Below are 21,908 nucleotides of genomic sequence, written 5' to 3'. Positions count from 1 at the left end.
GCAGATTCAGATATTCTTATGCCCTGAGTTCTTCAGTAGTCAAGTATTGTTCATTAGAGTGTATCAGTATCATCCACTTGGAGTCACTTTCAGAGAGAGCATAATTATGCAAAAATAGATTGTTGATTTTGATGATTTGCTTCTGTAAAACTTGAAGTCACTGGAATAATTTTCTCCTCAAAAGATTTTCAGCTTACGAATTACTATTTACTATTTATACTGCAGCCATGTCAGCATTGCAACCATGCCAAAGCTCTGCCCTCCAAGCCACGGTGTGAGCCTACAAAAAACATTCTTTGCTTGGAAGCATTTGACAGATAGATATTCTATCCAGCTTAAATAGTATGTGACAAAGAAGACTGATGAACCTTAGGGATGAAGAGCAATAGAGAAAGAAGGATGGAGTCAAGAGAAGGAATTGTATTGCTTCCACTGGCTTCCTAAGTAACCTAGCCTGCATTCCTTCGCTTTCCCATTTACATCAGATTTATCTTTCTTTTGACATACTGATGGGTCAAACTGTTATAATTTCAATTTTAAGCACAATTATAACAATTAAATTCTCATAATTTATTTGTAATTCTGTATCTCTCGTACTTTTAAAGTAATGCTGAACTTCTGACATAGTTTTCTTGTACTCCTAAAAATATCAGTGGTAGTAGCGAGTGTTTGAACCACACAAATGCGTGCGTGTCAGATTGGCAGGGAGCATATTTTCTTAAATACACCTAGGACACCATAAGAACATACTGCTTTGTTAGGGACTACATTTTCCAGAGATTATAAAATCCCGTCTAATTGATTCTGTCCGAAAGAGTCCATTTGGACAGTATTTTGTTTGTTTTCTTTTTTTTCTTACTTTTCCCTCTATTGACTACTAGCCCTTCTTCTATGGAAGTTATACAGTTGGGAGTAGTCTTGTGAGAAAGGAATGCTTGTGTCTAAAGCACCATTTACTACAACATGGAAGCAGGAAGACAACTTTTAAAGACACATATGCTTCTACTTTCTTCTATTTCTGGTTGTGACAGTGCTCAACTATTAGTGCCAGGCCAAAAGCATGCATTTTGCTTCTGTCCTGGTTTAAGCCGGGATAGAGTTAATTTTCTTCTTAGTAGCTGGTATAGTGCTGTGTTTTGGATTTAGGATGAGAATAATGTTGATAACACACTGATGTTTTGGTTCTTGCTGAGCAGAGTTTACACTAAGTCAAGGACTTTTTAGCTTCTCGTGCTCTGCCAGGTGCACAAGAAGCTGGGAGGGGGCACAGCCAGGACAGCTGACCCAGACTGGCCAAAGGGCTATTCCATACCGTATGACGTCATGCTCAGTATATAAACGGGGGGAAGAAGAAGGAAGGGGGGGACACTCAGAGTGATGGCGTTTGTCTTCCCAAGTAACCGTTACGCGTGATGGAGCGCTGCTTTCCTGAGGATGGCTGAACACCTGCCTGCCGATGGGAAGGAGTGAATGAATTCCTTGCTTTGCTTTGCTTGTGTGCGCAGCTTTTGCTTTACCTATTAAACTGTCTTTATCTCAACCCATGAGTTTTCTCACTTTTACTCTTCCAATTCTCTCCCCCATCTCACCGGGGGGGAGTGAGCGAGCGGCTGTGTGGTGCTTAGTTGCTGGCTGGGGTTAAACCACGACAGCTTCTAAACGGTCATTTAATACATTCCTCAAGGATGTAAATTCAGAAGGTTATTATAATTGATTGATTGGTGTTTCGTAGAAATCAGCTAACTAATACTAATCACATTCTGAAGAAAGTGACACAACTTTGCCATTATTTACACTGTAAAAGCAAGAGACTTTGTGTCCCTAGAGCTTTTTGTAAAATAGGTCATTCTTTGGCTAGTCTGTTCTTGTAGTCTGACTACCACTACAAATTTTATAAACTACACTTGAGTAAAATTTTGAATTTTTAAATACTGTAGGTTTACAAATCTAATTGCAGTTAACACAGGTCCTTGCCCAGAGTTGCACATCAGTAGTTTGGCTCAGGAAATTTCAATTGAAAGTTTTCATGGCATTTCAAGGCACTAGCAAATCTTTCTGACTCCATCAAAAAATATGCCATGACAAAGAAGGGATTCTAACACATTAGCTTAAGGAATCCCACACAGCTAGGCCACAGATGGAGGACAGGGTGCTCATAATGATCGTAACATCTCTGGGTAACGAGCATATGGTGCTCAGATGGCTGTTGAAGAAGAGCTGGACCCACTCATTTGGTAGCACAGTTCCACTAGGAATAGTGTTCCAAACTTGTGCCTTACTCTTCCAAGGAAACTCCATTTAGTTGGCTCACAGAATTAGTTCCTGAAGAAGTATTCCATTCAGAAGGTCAAGGTTGGTATTTCCTTTGTTTTTAACTAGAGATTGCAGCACTGTACGTGCTACACAGATAGCTGCTGTGAAATAGATCACAAAATTTAACTTCTTTCTTAGTATGAGAAAGTTACCCGACACTGTATGGTTCTATACTTTATATCTTTCTGGCATAATATCATAAGGTTTCATATGCAAGTGAAAAAATATGTAAAATATATGTTCTGTTAGTTTTACTACTGAAGCAAGAAGTGTGAGGAATCAGTTTCCTGGCATGCCCAGGCCTCAGGTGTCTCCTAGGGAACAGATTTTATTTCCTTCAGCATGAGCTCAAAAGCAGACCAAGGACAGCAGTGGAAGCATAATTTATAGCATCTGTGACAGGAAGCTACAGAAAGTTGCCAGCTCCTCAACTTTGCTTTTACTCCCACTAAGCCTTCTGCAGACATTTATTCCTTCCAGTTTGGAGGACGGGAGTTCAGCTACGTTCTCTCACAATTTGTAACATGATGTGGAAGGATTCTCTGCTTTCTCAGACTAACTTCAGGAAGCTAATGTATCATTAGTCAGCTAAATTTCATATATTAGAATAAAGAAGTTCATATTATGCAAAAGAAATACCAAGGCCTGTAGTGAAAAAAATTAAACCTATCAAATATTTGTGTCAACTCACTAGATGAATCGATTTTAATAGCTGCATCTGCTTTTCATTACGACTACAGTTGTTGTCATCTACACCACTCCTACAGCTCCACCTACAGCTAATTTCTGTAGAGCACAGATATATTTTCCCCCACTTCAAAGAAACAGTGAGTAAATAAACAGGTTGCTTTGCAACCATGTAATATAAGCTTTTCTGTATCTGGCAAGTGCATCATATCTTGAAATAATAGGTTGCTGTGTTCTGTAGGAAAACAGTGGATTACCATTAGAAAACGTAAAGTTCAAGTCTGACACTTGGATTTATCTTCTGAACACCCACCTGTGAACTGTATGCAGACTGCGGTCATTAGGCATGTGATCACTTGAGCTGCACTGCTGCTGGAGGTGGAAAGGAGCTCAAGCTGGCTTTTCACTGTCCCTTTACGCTGACCGTGGTGATAGTTACCACCAAGGGAGGTCATTACACCGTGTCCCTGCCAACACACACCTACCTTGAGCTGTGTGTTCCTCCTCTTGTCTGCATGAGTGAGCTGCGTGAGGGAGCTGTTTTTGCCAAGAGGATACTCCTGGGAAGATCACCCTAGCTCCTCCCTCCTTTGCTCTTGGCCATGTGGTCCTGCCTTTCTTCCCTGGTGTTCATCCAGGACTTTGCTCAATCAGTTTAACTCATTAATCAACTGAAGGTAACTCCTGATACTTCACTTTTATGATTTTCTCAGGTTTTAGAAAGCTGGATCAGCTCATGGAAGGGCACTGGCAGAGAGCACTGGAACTGGCACAGGTGATCGTAGTGGGAGCTGGAGTTCCCCACATGGCAGTGGTGAACCACCGTCTTCACCGCCGTTTCTTAAAGTCCAGCTGTGAATCCTCCAGCTCCCACTGGAGCTCAGGTATTTTTAGAGCCTTATAAAAGGGATAAGCCTTCTGAAGGTTAGTTCTTCAAGCAAGAGGTATAAGCAAGCATATTTATTCATCATGATAGTTCATTTGCATTGAGTTCTACAGACGAATTTGTTTCTACAGACAGTATAAGAGAACACCAATGTCCCTCTCTGGCTTACCTTGTCCAATGGTTCAGCTAAGGTGAAATTCAGATCAACATCAAGACACCTTAATTCACAAATATATTTGGCATCTGAATGTGAGCAAGATGTCCATGCTCCCAGTCTAGTCTGAAGAGTGGAGAGCCCTAGTCAGCTCATCTAAAGCAGACACCTCTATCTGGTCAGCTACGTAGCTCTTTAGACTATTAACTATAATGGTAACTTAGACCTGCCTGACACAAAGATGTTTACATTCCTGGAGCTGTTTTCTTCCACTGGGGATCAATTCAACTGCCGAAACATGGGCATCTACCATCATTCAGGCTTTTAGATAAGATAGAATCTACACAAGAGCTGTGCAGTTCTGGACCAGCACCTGGAAGTTCCATTACGTACCTTAAATGGCACCGGACATCTGTATAGAGGAATGGAATCACACCCTGATTCCCTTGGGAGGAAAGGGCTTACCCTTGTCTAGTTGGATTCCTCCAACAGCTCCCTCCCTCCCGCTAGAGAGAGAGGAGAGGCAGTAGTACATTACCAGGTTACACACTAGGAGACGTTCAAGATACGGCATTTTCCACAGAGACAGACTATCTGACATTTCAGAGTTCATACACTGCTAGGTTTTAATTATCACTACAAGTAACTATTGAATGTCTGATTTGTGGATTCAACTGTAGGTATAAATCTTCAACTACTGCACCTTGTTTATTTGCAACCACAGGCTGTTCCAGCCAAAGGTAAACTGGTCTGCTAAATTAGTAACACATGTCTTGGCCAGTTCTGGGTACAGCATGTCCTATCTCCATCTATAAATTTAGGTCCGTGCTTCTATTTTTAAATATATACATATCAATCAGTGAAAACACTGATCTCATTAGGCATTGCTTCTGTTCTAAGGAAAGCTGCATTCTACTTTACTCAATGAGAAATACTTGATTCTTCCTAATAAAATCTCTATTTTCCATAAAAAAATTAATTATCTGCAATAAAACGCATTGTGTCAGGACAGATCAAAGACAATACATTTATTAAACTTTGAGAAAAACAAACAAAACACTGACATAAGGAAAGTTAAATAGAAACTGAAAGACACATCTTCTGACCGGCGTATAATGGCTTGTGTGACCAGTAAAGTACCAAAATGACATTCTGAGTTGATTGAGGTATTTAACTATTTTTGGCAATAGAAACAAAGTAAGAAACTTCTTCCAAACACACACATAGGCATTACTTGCATTAGTGTCTATCATCTATGAAATTTTATATGAAACTAAATAATGTAGCTGTTAGAAAAATATAGCAGCAAATTAGCAGAATATCTAATGCACATTTACCATAAAGTACGTGCTAAACTTAAAAATCCCACCCAATAGTTGGGCCCAGTCCTGTAGCCCTTGGTCACAAAGAGAGCATCAGTGAGTTCAGTGGGAGATATCATGAGTAAGACCTGCATTCGCTGCACTTCATGCACTTCTGTTCAGGTCAGAGAAAAGAAATTAACGTCCCTATTTGCCTTCTAAGAAGAACCCTGCTATGATGAAACCATGGCCTAGGAAGGTAACTTCTGAAGCAATAATAGTTCATTGCAAAGCTCCGTCAAGTTCTTAATATACGTAAGAACAAAGACAGCTCTCCCACTGAGTTTCAGTTTTCTCTCCTTTCCTTCTCAAAATCTGCCTAACATGGTCAGAGGAGAGGCTGTTAGGCTGCAAAACTGAAAAACACTTTTGAACAACACTGTATTCAATTCCCTTGTTCCACTTAAGTCTTTTAATCCTGTTATATCTTTAAAAATTAACTGCTGGCTAACTCCTGAAGTCCTTATTTTATTTTTTTAATCAAGACTTTATGTGGTGCAAACTAATAAATGTAGTGATACCTTTGGCTGTAGGAGGGCTTCAGAAGTTGGTCAAATGTGAAGAGATTATGCTGCTAAGTCACCAGAGCTTATTCATGTGTTCTCAAAAATTTTCAGTGAAAGTATAGTTCCACACTGTTTAATACCGTGGTCAACATCATTTTGCTTATAAAAAAGTATATTATTAGCATTAACCAGAATCTGATGAAGAACAGAATAATTTGCCCAAATATTCTGTACATTTTAAAGTTTTCTACAAAACTTTAAATTGAATGTATATTTTTATATTAGTTACCATAAGAAAGTAATAGAATCAGTTACTTTAAGTTTCTACAATATTTCAAAATTTCTCTACAGGTTTCTTTGGAGGTATAAAATGGCTCTGTAAAAATCTATTTTTTCTTTTTTGCTGCAAACAAAACTTTTATAAAACAGAAAACTCCTTTTTAAGATTGCAGCAATTACATTATTTAGATGGGTCTTCATAATTGAACTACAGTGTGTAGTGTAATAGAAAACGTTTATGTTTTTATGACTGAAATATTAAAATATATTTTATTAATTTATATAAATCAAAATAGATGTGTTATTTATTCAACATACTCTTGTTTTTTCACCTAGATACTCAGTTCCCCGTTATTGATATAAAGATCTCTGCCAACAGCACGGTTTTTACTAAATTCTTAGACTTTAAACCACCTGATTTTTAGCTTTATCAAAATGCATGATTTACTGTACATTACACATAGTAATTTCAATGTTTAGTATAACAAAAATCAACACCCACAAGAACAAGACAGTCACTGCTAGTAAAACAGTCTCAAGACAAATTCATAGATAATATTTACAGAACACAATAGGAATATTCTGATGAATATTTTATGTTGCAACATTTCAGTTAAAATTATAAGAACCACAAGAAACTTTTAGACTTCATTTTGGTTTCAGCATACAAGCCCGAGCTGACTCTCTGCTGTGAAATACTGCACACACCTAGTCAAAGAAGAGCTACGGCATGATTTTGTTCAGCTGGTCTGTGCTCACATAGCCACAAGACATGTTGAATTCCTTATCTGGCACAGGCAGTGCAGTTGCATTGAGCACAAGGCCTTGTGGAGAGTGAACAATATGAATAGACGTATAGTCTGGGACAGGCATCTCTGAACTTGGGGTTTCTGCTGTTGAAGCTCCAAGATTGATAGCGGTAGTGGTAAGGCTCTCTGTGGTGAAGTAAGCATCCTCGTTACAGCTTTGCTCCTGAACATGCGGCTCATCCTCTTCGTGGGAAGTCACAGCAATACATTTTTTCACATCTGCCTCACAGAAGTAGGCGTTGTCCATGGTAAAGTTTTGTTCTGTGCAGCCTTCACACTGTGCTCTCCCCACCTTGGATTTCTGCCCTGGTGAAAGTACCACACTGCCTGCTGGAGTAATATCACTCACTTGCGCGTAGAAGTCAGTATTTGTCAATGAATTCTGGTTACTTAGCTGAGTATGGACCGATGGACTAGCTGAGTCAATGCTGCCTGCAAAAGGGGGCCACGGCTGGCTGTTTTCGGACTGAGTACTTGTCTGCGGCTGTTGGGTGTCTGTGTTGGCAAGGCTTGGAAGTGACTCATCATTATCTTTTCTATCAAGGCACAAGAGATCCTCTTCTTTTTCAGTTACCTTTTTGAACTGATCAACATCAGAGATGGCATCACATGTGTCGCTTGCACTGAAGTCTGTCTCTGGAATATCTGGTTCACAACAACTGGCCCGTCCAGAATCATCATCCTTTGCTCCCAAACAACTGTGTGATTTCAGATTACCTTCACTCAGGAGCCTGTCGGTATCTGAGACTCTGTTCTTTTCATCAGGGTCTTCTATGTCCAACTCAATAAACTCAACCCACAAGTCATCATTGTATAGCTGTGTCTTGTAGTTGTCGTGGCTGGCTAAGATGGAGTTCACTTCATCTAGCTTTCCTTTCTATAAAGCAAGAAAAAAAGAATGTTATAAAGGGAATAATAAAAATGATGTTAATTTAAGGAAAGGTAACTGCAGCTGATGTAATAATTGCAAGGGTTGTTTTTATTATTTTATGAAGACTAATTCTGTGGCAACTCCCCCATGTCATAATTTTTTCCTACAAAATTTTTCTGCCTGGGACAACAATTATCAACTGCTACTACTACAATGATTCCCACTGTAGATTTTAGAGCACAATATTACCTTCAGGAGATCTGGGTCAATCCCTTTAATCTTTGGAACTGGCACAGGAGGAAAAATCAGCATTTTTAACCTGGAAAAAATAAATGATGGCTTTTAATTGACAGTGGTCTTTTTCGAGGAAGTTAGAAAGAAGAGAGACTTACATTGCATTTATACTTAATTACTTCAAAACTGAAATGTTTGAAGATTCAATTTCAAATAGTCCTAAGGAAAAGAATGATTGTTTTCTCTCACTGCAAATAAAACCCCCAAGTTTTCTGCAGCCTTCCTTGTTGAAATCACATACATTTACGTCGGAATCCATTTTGGACTCCGGTCTTTCTTTGATAATTTAATGCTCTATGTAGAGTAAATTCCTAGAGCTCTGTCAATAGTTTCCCTTTTTTATGTAATTTTCAAAGGAACCTGATACAAGCCTCAGTGTGCAGAGTGACTTTCCTAAATTTTTTTTTTTTCAGGGACACAGTAGTCTTGCATAAGTCAAATCATTTAAATAGGGGAATAGAAAAAGGGAGTTGGTAAAAAGAGGGAATTACTTTAGAACTAATAAACAAAACAGAAACACAACTGCAAAAATTTAGGCTAGTGTTTTGCCATCTCTATGACACTTCTGTTTTCTGAATTATTAATATAACAAGTAATATATAATAACGACAGGGTTTTACCCTTGTAGAGAAAAGGACTGGTAACTTGCTTCTGCATGTACATACCGTGGAAATACATATTATTCTAATCCTTCATAAAGTGAATTTCTAATTCTTTGAGGGGACCAAAAAAAAAAAAAAAAAAAAAGGAAAACCCAAACAGAAGGATGATTTTCCATTAATAATAATCCAACAATAGCAGGTCATGCCTATCTCCTCCATTTTACCTCCCTGCTTCTTTTGCAAACAGATAAAATGTAGTTTCCAAAAGGAAAATTCAACATTCTCTTTATACTGGGTTACTTGCCTGTTTTAGAAAGTAAGCTGTGGGAATGGTAGATCCAAATCCAAATACTAGTTTTGCTGCATTGTTAGTGACCTTGGTAAGGTCCAGAGAGGATGAGAGGAGTCTTAAGGAGTGCTAGAAAGAAATTTAGGCACCTTCTGCTTAACTATGGAAGGCCAAAATCCCCCAGCTGTTTCTGTTTTTGGCAGACCCTCAGAGTTCTGCCCAGCAAGCCTCAATGAGAGCCAGAAATCCAGTAATTTTCCACCTAATCCCTGGAGGGGCTGTGTTAGCTGTGCACTGGCTGGGCTCTCAGGGTACCAGTTTAAGACTTGCACTTAGATGTGAATCCACAAATCAGCTATTCTGACAGGACCGGGCACTGCTTCTAAGGCAACAGACAAGATTTCTCGCTGCCTGGAGAAATCATTCAGGAAGGAGAACTGCACTCTGCTCCTTTCTTAGCCTTGCATAATTCAAGCCTGCATCTCTCAACTCTTAAAAGAGTATGGCCTAACCCTATGGCATCTGTCCTAGGGAGCCTGGTTCAGATCTTGTGAGATCAGAATGGAGGGAAATATGAATTGGTATCTTTTCAGATACAGGAGGAAACTGAGCCTGGATATTTTGCATTACTGGAAACCTGTGCAGCCTGCTCTTCTGTAGAACACATTGCCGCTGCTATCACCACATGAACCAGTTTGAAGGAAAGGGTGCAGGCCCACAGGTCCAGAAAAACTTTCCAGATGAAGGGTCCTCAGTGGAGAAAATCCTCCTCCAGCAGTCGTGATTAGCATGGAAGATTAATAAGCTCTGACCAGAGACATGCTTCAGCCCTCAGGATCTTCTGTGACCAAGCCACTCCTTGCTCACTGGGCTGACCTTAGTGAGCTCCTGGTCCTACGTTGCGAGTTGTTCTTGCCCATTCTGACACATCAAGCTTTTGTCATGCATTGTATCAGGAGCCTTGCTCTTCACTCTGCGACCAGGGTGCTATGGCAGGGAGTAGCTTCCTGAAATTAAGCTCTGCCAAAGCGTAGTGCTGCTTGCCTGAATTATTTTTTTAGAGCTGCTCCAACTGCACCATATTGTTTTCATTTATGTCCTTATGCTGGTACATGCAAAACACCTCAGTGTTCATTTTTGAAGTGTATATACAAGACCACTGACAACAAGCATGTGCGCACTGGGACTTGACCACGGTGTTGTGCCATAGTCTAGGACGGTACCGGTGTGACATCCAAGCTGAATTATTCTGCCAGAGCCTATCCCCATATTAGGGGATGAATTCACTTTGAGACCATTTTGTCAGTTTTATATATGTGTCATTGTTTCATTTTTAGCAATGACACAATTTTATAATTTTTATAAATGACACAATCCTGTGCTTTGTTTTATTTTATTCCTGTTATTTATAGGAGCTGAAGCCTATCCACAGAGACCAAATACTCCCCTATGACTCAAGCTCTTTCCCTTGGCTCAATGAAGAAATAGTCAGAGATTAGTCGAATAGTCCAAGAACAAAAACAAATATATAGACATATGTTTCTGTGAAACTTTTGAACCGTATGTGGGTAAAAATAGTATCTACAAAATTTGAATTGAATAAAAAACCAATCCCCTTCAAACCCTAAGTAAACTAACTATGTAAATACTGTAGAATAAATGTTCTGCAATCCAAAAGGAAGAGGAGCTGTCAACATAATCAGATACCCACTGCTGAAGGCCCAGTAAGTACATAAGCCAGCATCCATGTAGCTTATGAGAATGGACAACAATCCTCAAAATAGTTTCTAGTCCCCCGGATTTGAAACAATTGAAGCACCCATTTTTTAAGCTACAAGTACATAAGATCTAACAAATAAAAACTCTCTACCTTGGTTGTTTAGACAGCAGGATTAAGATCACTGTTACGGCCAGCCCACATGCTCCGAAGATAACAACTAAGAACCATGGAAACTCAATTTCTGAAACAACAGAAAAAAAACATGTTAGCAGGAATCTGTATCTCTGTTGCATCTTTAATTTCAACCTTTTCTTCCACTGCCTGAGGATTCCAAAGTGGCAAAAACTGATAGGAGAATTTTTGGTTACTTAAATGTGACAGTTCTCTGTTAAGCAGAAATAAAAATACCCTTTTGGTCTCAATAGTTTCCATACTGCATTTTTGTGTCCACTGAGACTCCTTGCAAAAGCAGAATGAGTTTTTAAATATAAACAAGATCTTAGTACAGACAATGTATGTAGCAAAACCAGCTATGAGGAACATTCTGCCTGCTTGGAACATGCTACCAGTAGTCCTGACGGCATATAATGCTGCAGACCGTGTTACCACTTGTTCGCCCAAGCTGAGAGAACATTATTAATAGCATACTAAATCACAGGCAAGCTATTCTTCTCTCACAGAAACTAAAATATGGTGGTGTCAAAAAGCATACCACTCCTTTTTCTAAAGGCCTAACATTAATTATGTTGTGAACCATCAAGTGAAAAAAAAAAAAAATTCTCCCTGTTATTTACCTTGCAGGTGGCTACAGAGAATTTAGGTCATTGAGAAATGCAATTTGGTAGGAATGAAGAACAATGCTGATAAATGAAATGTTTCATCTTTTGAATGATGACTGAATGAATACTGGCAATTCCATTATACTTAAGCTGACACTGTAGAATACAAAGTATAGAGAAATTTATTCTGGCTGTAGTCTTAGATTCTTCTCATTTGCTCCCAACTTCAAGTTTTCCATACAAACTTCACTCATGTTTTGGGCCAAGAAATACTGGACAGAAAGTTTTAGAATTCTATACATGAACATAAATATATGTCCTTCTGGTGACATGTAAATAAAATTCAGGTACCAGTTTTAGCCCTGTGCTCCCAGCTTAGATTTTGACTGGACACGTTTTCAGGCATGAGTAAAGTCCTATCTGGATATGTCTGTGTTAGGTCCCTATTTTAATGGAGAACCAGTAACTCCTTGTCATGTCAGCAAGACCTGCAAATGTCCAGTTGCTTCAGAAAGTTAGAATATTACATTTGAATTTAACTACTTTAAATTTTTAATAGACAGAAAATTTAAATTTTAATTCTGTGTTCCTAAAGGTCATGTACAAAACAGGCAAGAACAAATTCTCAATCAAAACAGATCACGGCTGCTGTGTGAGATGTATGGATATGGATCAACTTGCAGAATCTGGGTTGTAGTGACTGAGGAAAACTGTGCTTGTAGGATGGCCTTAGATTTTCATAGTATTTTAATTTTTTTCATATGAAAACCTTGACAACTTAATGCAGCTGGGGTTAATAAAATAATGCCATATGTCCAGAACATTAGCTGCTCATACAAATTAGGAAAGAAAACCAGTAATATGGAGAGTTAAAAAGGGGAATCTAGCAAGATTTTGAAAGATAAGAGTTATGGGTGGTTTTATTTAACACCTTCACTAATACCCTGGAAAATGAAGTGAAGCAGCTTGTTAAAATAATTTGCTGAAGAGCTCATATTTTGAAGAGTTAATTTAGTAGCTCAGACCTGAGAATGCTTTAGGAAAAGGCACTGTCTCATTCTTTTAATAGAAAAAATGTGGTACTCAATGGCTGTTTCTTCTGTCTTTAATAGCACTTCAAAAACAAGTACAAGACAGAAGCAAGAATCAGAAAAACACTCACTGTCCTTGATAGTATCAGGCAGATCAGAAGAGCACAGCGTTCTGATAACAAACTTAGCCAGCAGTATAACACTTTAATAGAAGTGACAATTCTCTTTGCTACCAGAGTGCTCATTTTAGAGGATGAAGTATGAGATTTAACCGTATTTTAGGCTCTATAAGATGCGCAACAGCATACTATTTCTGATTCTTAAAGCTGTCTATTTTTGTTCTCTGATGAGCTGTGAAACAGTCTTGCTGAGTTTACTTCTGAACGTGTATATGGAACTTGTACATTCTCAATCTCACTGAATGATTTTCATGTAGTAGGCTGAATTATCAATCTATTCAAGCATACAACATCAATGGTAAGGAGATTAAAAAAAAAACAACACCACCGAAAAGACAAAATGACAGCATGGTTGTAAAAACACTTTGCTGCACTTGGCTTATTTACCTTCAGCACAATGAACAAATTCAACACCTGTTTGAGAGAAAGATACATAAAGGATTTCACTGAACTCCCCAAATTTTTCGGAAGTACGTTGTCTTGATCGGACTCGTATCTCATAATCTCTTCCCATCTTCAGAGAGTACAATGGAACCATTGTTGAGAGCCTGGGTTCTAACTGTAAAGACAGAAGAACTGTGATTTATTTGTTTGAGTTGTACTGGCAATTTTACACTGCTTCTTGATTTCAGAAATAAACATTTGAAGGCATTTTTGCTACTTGGAACTGGAAGGATACCATAAGAGTTCAGAGAAAATTCACACCATTTACTTTTGACTTACTAGCCACCAGGCTTTGCTGTGATTCAGGGGACCAGAAGTGGAGAATCCAAGCTCTCTGTAAATACAGTCAGTGAAGAAAGGCAGTTGCCCCCAGTTACATGCTGTAAGTAGGTGGTGTGAACATCTCCCACTGATCTTACCAAGGTGCAAATCCTTTCTACTGTTATAACACAACATTACTGACTTCAGAATCCCAAAAACCTTGTTAAAACAACACAGGAGTCTTAAAACTAGTGCAATCTCCACTACAGAATTAATTTTAAGAAGAAAAATTATTTAAAGGCCTTTTAACAAAATGTATTGCATCTTACAAATATATTTATTTGGGGAACACTGCATAGCTCCCAAAATCTTCAACTATATATAAAATGTGATAATGGAGACTCTGTGAGAGCTGGCATCAGATTGTCGGTCTTGAGACTTCTATGTTATTAGCTGCATCATGCTTAGATACTGCTGCATATCAAACTATGTAGGAAGTCACATTAGAGGATGTTAATATGTGAAATCTATCTCTTCTTCTATTACTCCTCTAAGAATATGTATTTTAGCCCCAACAGTCCAGCAAAAGTATATAAAAACAGGGAAAATGTGCTCAAAATAGAAATCAATGTGGCGGATGTTATAGTCTACTTTTACTTCAGAATCAAGGATGATACTGGCAAACTCATCATGGGCTAAGAAATAAAACACCTGGAAAACAGCAGCCATTGGAGATTTGAAGGAAGCTTCAACAATACAATCCTATAGTCACTGTAGCTGTGTAATCTAAACTTGAGACGCAGTCTGTTGGCAGCTGTGATCTGTGGAGTTCTCTGATTCCTGGTGGCTCCAGACTCAAGTGTTCTGAGAACCAACCAGTCAGATTTCGGAGGAGGCAGCGATGCCAGACACACTGCTTTTCTCTGCTAGTGGTTGAGCACAAGGTTGTGGAGAACCATTGCTCTACACCACAAAGGTTTTTAACATGTGAAGACTATCCAGCTGGGAAGTGTTGGGAAGGGAATACAATATATACTAGTCCAGTTTACTTATTTCACGCTATGAAGCCACAAAGAAATAGTACACTAAAGTTTTACAGGTAGGGTTTTTTTAGTTGGTTTTTTTTGGTTGGTTGGTTGGGGGGGGGGTTTGTTTGTTTTTTTCTTTTTTCTGAGACAACTAGTGGAGATTCTTAGCGATGCTGGACCACACAAAATTTTATGTACCCCAAATAATGGTGGCACTTGGAAAAAGCAGTACGCAGGCTAAATTAGAGCCCTGAAAAATATGAGGCAAAATTACTGCAGCTGTGTACCTGAAATTGCAAGAGTTGCTAAAGAACAGATAATTGATTAATGGGCAGGATGGCTCTACTCCATCAATAATAAAACTCTACTCCATCAATAATAAAACTTTACGTAAGACACCTGGACGGAGCAAGATGTATAGACTGGGGAAGGTTCAGCATGAAGTGAATAGATGAACAGCATTTGTGATACGGATTAAATCAATTAAAAGCCTATGAGAGAGACATGATAAAAGACAATAATAAAAATGCATGACAGCATATAGCAAACTCAATTAAAGTATGTGAAGGGGAGCTTGGAACCAGACCGTTGGGTTGCTGGACTTAACTGCATGCTGTTCAGTCAGTGCACACAGAGCGATGCTTGTAATTGCCATACTAAAGAAACCTGCAGCAAACCTGCTGTCACACTGAGCTGCGTGATTGCGCTGCCTGCATGAGTCTGGCCCTGTCAGAGGGGGTTAACACAGACTGCGGAGCAAATGTTTGTCACTCGTCAGCTGGAGCCCCTGGGACACCGAGAGTGCCCACTGGGATGGGGGCACCAGGGGCAGAGGCTGGCCCAGGCACCACAGGCAACACAGCAACCAAGGCAACAGCTTTCACCAACTTTAATAGAAAAATGGTGAAAACTGGGAGATGGGCAGTACCAGGGAAAGGTTCAGAGGTATCCTGGGTAGGCATAGCACAGGGTTGGGCACCCATACAACATCTGGAGATATTAGGCTGTATATCCAGCGCCGTGCAGGGAGATGAGTTTCACATCCCTCAAACTAGTAAGCCCTGCATTTTAGCCGCAGTGCTGTATGGACACAACAATGGTGTTCAGCTCTGGAGTTAGTACTCCGTGCTTCCCTGCCCTAAGCGCACTTCACTGCAGTGTGAAATGGACCTTTTGCAGCAAAAATTCAACAAGATGAGAGCCAGCAGAATCCTCCCTGTTGCAGCCCTCTTCACTGAGGACTGAGCTGTGATCACCAATGTCATGCCATGTTAGGCGGATCTGGGCCTGGGTTGTTTGGGTTTTCTTTAATAAGTCAAAACATCAGGCTAATCTAAAGTATGATAAATAACTAAAGGAAAATTAGACTTTCAAGATTCCCTATCACACATACATTTTTAGGCACTTCACAGACAGACACTTCACTATGAAGTCATCATTCTTCACTATTGCTCAGATAATGTGTGTTTTCACACCTTGTTTGAAAGACACAGCAGCCTCAGAGGGTCTGTATAGCTATTGCTAGTCATGACTAGTAAACTTGGATACATGTAAGAGGGGACAGAATTTTAGTCTAGTGAATGTAATGGGCAACACTCAAGATAAGAGGGTAGAATTTTAGAAAGATACCCAGCAAGGAGCTAATAACAACGATGACATTTTTTCAAACTGTTAGCCAGATTACATTTGGCTCTGTCTCATAAACACCTGCTCTATGAGGGTGGGGATTTTATTGTTTTTAGGAAGTTTCTCAGAAAATAATTTTTATCCTCTTATCACTATAAGTTACTGTTATAATACTTTACTAATTAATATTTTAGTGCTCTTTCAATTCATAAGTTATCTATTTTCAATTAGTAAATGGATTGAAAAAAATGAACACTACACATGAAAAATCAAACAGGTTCATCCCAAAACATCTAAAAAATTACAAACAAGTCTCAGTAAGGGAGAGACTTAGTACAATTTAAGTACTATAAATTTATTTTTGTATCAGTTATATGTACAAAGCATTATGGTATATTTAAGCAGTCAAAGATTATCCTTTGTGTAAAAAACTAGTAATAACAGTATAACTAGACATTTATCTCTTTACTGCTTCAACAATCGTTACAGAAGATATTTGTAGCAAAGAATGCAAAGAGTGAAATCGTTGCTCCAATGCTGTTATTCAGAGTTTTGCTATTGTCTTAGGCGAGACCAAGATTTTGTTCAGAAATTTCTCTTTTGTGCTCTGATAGTGTCTCCAGGAATTATGCCACTTTTGTGCTTTTAAGCTGAAAGGCACAATAACACACAATATATACAGCTGCAGTACAACATAATCTATAGTACTATTTGTCTTGAGGTAAGTATAGTATTCAGCAATTCCTTATCTGTTTTCTGAAAGAAGAAACACTGATCTTCAAACCTTTGCTCTCCTGAGAAGAACTATTCTCAAGGCATGCTGGAATTATTGATGGTACTGGAGCAAGAACAAAGCTTTATTAGGGTATTTATAGGGTTGATACCTAAAGGCTTATAAAAAAATAAAAAAACGTGTATTTTTAAAGAGGTATCCGTATTGCCACCTGCTTTTGTAAATCCCATAAATACTCTGCAGATTTTCAAGTTTTTAAGGAGTACTGATTTACTGCCTAAACTTAACTGATTTCGTAGGCTTTAAAATATAGAGGTTGTACAGTAAGTATAGCTTAAATCAGTAGATAGAGAAATTCAGACCAGTATTAGGAAAAAGTTATAGACTATAGGCCTATTTGGCTGTAGACTTACTAATAAGGAGTAGAATAAACAGAAAATGCTACCATTGAGAAGGATCAGAGGTGAGGAGGGGCCCAAGGTCTTTCACAGATGAAGGCAAGCAAACCAGTTTGACTATGTTTCAATTGGTAAATTTGCCTTTTGTCGATTAAGACAAACTCATAACAGTATTATCTGCTTTCCTTCTGTCAGTTAACTCAGTTCATATTAATAAGAAAGGGAATGAAGGGTTCTGCTCTGAAATAATGTTCTTATTGCATTGAACTAGTATTCAGGAAGAGTTCTCCATATGCAAATATGCCATGACATACTGGCACTTAGCCTACGCATTCAGGTAAGCTGGGTACAGTTTCTTCCCCATAACAGGAAAACTAACTACATGAGAAGTTAAGTGATTTTCAAAAAGAAAATTTCAAAGATTTGGTGTGTGTATGTGTATATATATATATATATATATATATTTTCATGTACTATCCATAAGGTCACAAATTTCCCATTGCCATCTGGTATGAAATCTGTATGTCTTATCTATGTTTTGTTATTTTTATCTGCTTATTGTATCAAATTTTAAATTACAACTCAAAGCTTTTCTTTCTTTTGTTTAATCTACTGAAATGATAATTATAAATATTAAAACTTTACATAATAATTATAAATATTAGAACTTTACAGCTACCCTGGAGAATCTGGACAGACATGGTGACATTTTCCAAGAAAAATATTCCTGTTCCAACTACTAAAAATACCATGCACTGTTTCAAATAGCTGAGGTTTAGAAAAACAATAGAGAAATATTTTATCCTTGAAAAAACTTCTATATATCTGACTATTACTATACTTTCTAATCTAACACAGGGATTTCAGGGTTTGTTGTTATTATCCTGTGTGCCAACTGTCTTGACACATAAAGTTACAATGTTTTCTAGAAAACTTCAGAAGAACATGGGTATATTGTTTAAGACTTAAGGTATCATCTAATTAGCATAATAACCTGTTGCTCTTCATAGTAGTACAAAAGTGTTAGGGACAGAACAAGCCTGCACTGTACTATGACTAATGTATAATAAATATTTGCTTCATACCTCCTTCCATTTTGTCTCATTAACTTCTTTGTACTGCAATTCATACTCCAGAGTAATCCATCCCTTCTGAACATCTGCTGTTGGTGGTGGATCCCATCTTACTTGGATATCCCCATGGATCCCAGTCTGACTAGTATTTAGCAGAGTCCAGTTAAGGTGGACAGGGGGATCAGGTAGTACTGTTTAAACAGAGTATTTGGAATAAAACAGCCAGTTTTCAATGTGAAATGATCATTCTTACTACACACTGTTAAATGATTTCAGGACTAAAAAAGCATATTAACCACATATTTGCTGATTAAAATCTAAACCTATGAGTCAATGACAAAGTCACTACAAGTTTGGTAACAAGAAGGCACCCTGCCATTGGTGGTAGACATGCTCTGCATAAATCTCACGTGAGTGACTAATAAAGAAGACTAAGAATGTGTTACCTATTGCACTGCATTTCCCAATAGCAGCTTATAAAACATTGAGACATAAACAATTCTCCATCAAAATTTAAATTTAGAGTTCTCACTAGAAATAAAAACAATAATTGGAGTAACACAGAAAGATAAATGTTTAGTAACTCATATCGAAGTACAGTGAAAAACTATGGTATCTGAAAAATTAATCTAATTTTGCTCAGCTGAAGAAAAGAGAGCAGTGGGTATTCTAGTCACTTGCAGGAATAAATTAATTGCATATACATACACCACTGCTCTGAACAAGCAATAACATCTGCAAAGTCCCAGACAGTCACAATTCATATTGCAATAAATATAAATTCTAGCTTAGAAATGCTAAACATCCTGATTCTGTAGATTAGTGTTAATTCAGGAACAAAAAACTGTTTTGTTCCAGAACTTTGCAGAATCAAGATTTTAACGCCATCCTTGCTCACACTGGACAAGGGTATGTAGCATCCATTAGAAAGGGCTCAGAGTGACAGCAAAGGCAAGTTCATCTGCACACATTTGAGAGACCACCAGTATTCAGAAAGAGAAACCACATATTTGCTTTTATCCTTTTAGCTTTCTTCCAATCTGGGCAATACTTTCTGGGGTGGATCACATTACATATGTTACAAAACCAAATTCGTTCCTATATATGATATTTTTTAGAAACTAACCTTTCTGAGAGGAAAAATTTAAATACGGTATGAGTAATATGAAAGCTTATAGCATCACACCTATTGTGACATAAAAATATAGAGATAAAATGTATAATGGAAGCATACCTATTTCATCAACACTGAAACATTTTTCGTCAAATACTTCATCTTTATTGGCAAGCTTAACACAATACGGTATCCAAATAGAAGTGTAGGACGTGTTGAAATAACAGCTATTTTCTCCTGCAGTGATATAATCAGGGCATTCTTTCCAGTCTTCATCATTCCTAGAATGACAACAAAAATGTAATATACATGAGAGAGAGATTTATAGATCTTACAGAGTACAAATTTTAGATGTTATGAAACACATTGTTGATAAGTCATAACTTTTATGGAAGTGAGAAAAACATGTCAATATTGATTGTGATTTACAATGAAACCAAACCACTATCCAAGCAACCTGCATAAATGAATTTAGGTTCTCATGTACTGTTAGCGGCATTTCTATGCTTTGGATGCTGCTTCCAAAAGAACAGTCAGAGAGCACATCTTGCTATGCTGGTAGGTGCTAATGACTAAGCACAGTTAGGTAAATTTGATATGCATTTAAGCAACTGTTGTTCAGGCGAAGTTAAGTTGCAGTAAGATGTCCATTTACATAATGAGGTCTGAAACAGTGAAAGCCAGTCCTTAAGGCAGATCAGTACTGCAACACCTGCAAAGACAAGGACAGGGGAGTGTGTTGCCCTGGGGAGCTGAACTGGGATGTAGGCACTGGAGTATTGATAGCTCACACGGGAAAGTGCCCAAGGGTGGGTTCTGCAGGAGACCTGGCACAAACCAACTCAGGACTGCAGGTTGTGGATGAAGGAAAGAGAAATACAGTGTGGTGAGTGAGGAAGGACTAAATTCCTTGGGATACAGAACTTGCAAAACAGACTTGGAACTACTAGCCAGAAACCTACGTTTTTCCATTCCGGCTTTGTTCAAAAATTCATAAATGTTCTTCGTAAATGAAAGAATTGCAGCAGGAAATACCACATTCATTTCATCTCTTAAAAAAGACAAACCAGCAGAGTTATAAAGAGCGGCATGAACTCTGAGACTGAGAAACACTGCTACTTATGTAGGGTCATTTTCATATGGCGAAGCTGAAACTAGTCAGCAGGTTCAAAACCAAAAAAGTCTTCAGTTAAAGCAAAATGAGAACAACCAAATTGTTAGAAATAGTCTACAGGTAAAGTGACAGACATTTATTCCGTATTTCTGAAGTCACTTTAGAAAAGCAAATCTCATAGTGAACAGATCTGCTGTTGCTGTTCTTTACCTCGGTATTATCTCTCAGCCCAAATACAGACCGAACAGGGATCTTTTAAAAAATTACAGTCTTGGTTTGTTAAAAAAATACCGTAAATGCTTTTTCTTACTAAAAGCCATTGAAGCTGTATAGGAGGATTAAGCTAAATCAATTATGCCAAGTGCAGCCTTCAATCTGGAGTGGGTGCTTAAGAAGTAAAAAGGCAGATGCTACACAAATTGAGTAAGAAGCACTTCTGCCACCAAGCACCAGTCTTGTGCTTAGCTGGTGAGACCAGACACTTTTCTAAAGGAAAAGCTGTAGCTCTGCCAGAGTCAGGACTTGATAAAGGCGTACGCAGTTAGACACCATGGCTTGTGTTAAATAGGAGACTGGGTTAGATGATAGAGTTCAGTCCTGAGCCTTAAACATTGCTTGCACATTGAAACAGAAATATTTTTAACGTGGATGTTCAATTCACATCTTTTATTGCAGTACTCTGATTTGTAGGACAAAGATGAAATATGTGATCTGCTCAACATACATGGTACTGCTTTATTGTAGAGTTTAATTAATTTTTAAGGTTTGTACCCTCGTGATACATGCCACTGTCAGCTAAACATTTACACTTAAATAGTGGTTTTAACTTGTTTCCCAGTATTTCTGAGAGGTCTCAGAAGAGTAAGTAAGCAAGCCAGCCTTGCCGTTAGGCTTAAGTTTGCTGAGCAAATATATCATCACCAGTAGAAAGTGTCTGTAGATAAAAAAGGTTGAAACCCAGTCCATTAGATGGAACAGAAACTCACATCCCCCTATTCCTGTGAACAAAAGGCCTGTTTTCCTTAATAGCCATTACTAGTAATGTCTATGTCCTCTTTCACGCTAATCATTGATAACAACCTGAAAATTACAAAAGCTTAAGTGGAATGTGAATTAGAATTGAACAGGGCTCAGTGAAACGTAATCCCCAGGCTCAGAGCAGCCTCTTCACCTGGATCTGCACATTCAGACTTCATTCTAGCAACTGATCAATGGGAGCTTTACAAAACTTTAATAAAAATCTGAAAGGGGCTTCTATCCAAACTCCACATGTGTGCACAGATATAACAAATCTCACAATTGCAAGTTAGGTTGATAAGGAATAAACTGAAGTTCCCTATTAGAAACTCCTTTCCCA

The 21,908-nt window shown here is 38.2% G+C and overlaps 1 protein-coding gene across 1 annotated transcript; it reads right to left on the bottom strand.

Moving 5' to 3' along the window:
* Positions 1-5,052: 5,052 nt before the first annotated feature.
* Positions 5,053-20,409, bottom strand: GHR (growth hormone receptor; the record flags this gene model as incomplete). The annotated part of the gene is made up of 7 exons (XM_082335389.1): positions 5,053-7,872; positions 8,116-8,185; positions 10,922-11,012; positions 13,148-13,319; positions 18,336-18,514; positions 19,558-19,718; positions 20,357-20,409. The coding sequence occupies 7 exons, from the start codon at positions 20,407-20,409 to the stop codon at positions 6,910-6,912; spliced, it is 1,689 nt and encodes a 562-aa protein (XP_082191515.1). The 3' UTR covers positions 5,053-6,909.
* Positions 20,410-21,908: the final 1,499 nt, after the last annotated feature.

This window comes from Platalea leucorodia (assembly GCF_965183815.1).
Source record: "Platalea leucorodia genome assembly, chromosome: Z".
Classification (NCBI taxonomy): domain Eukaryota; kingdom Metazoa; phylum Chordata; class Aves; order Pelecaniformes; family Threskiornithidae; genus Platalea; species Platalea leucorodia.
This window is presented reverse-complemented; position numbering and strand designations above follow the sequence as displayed.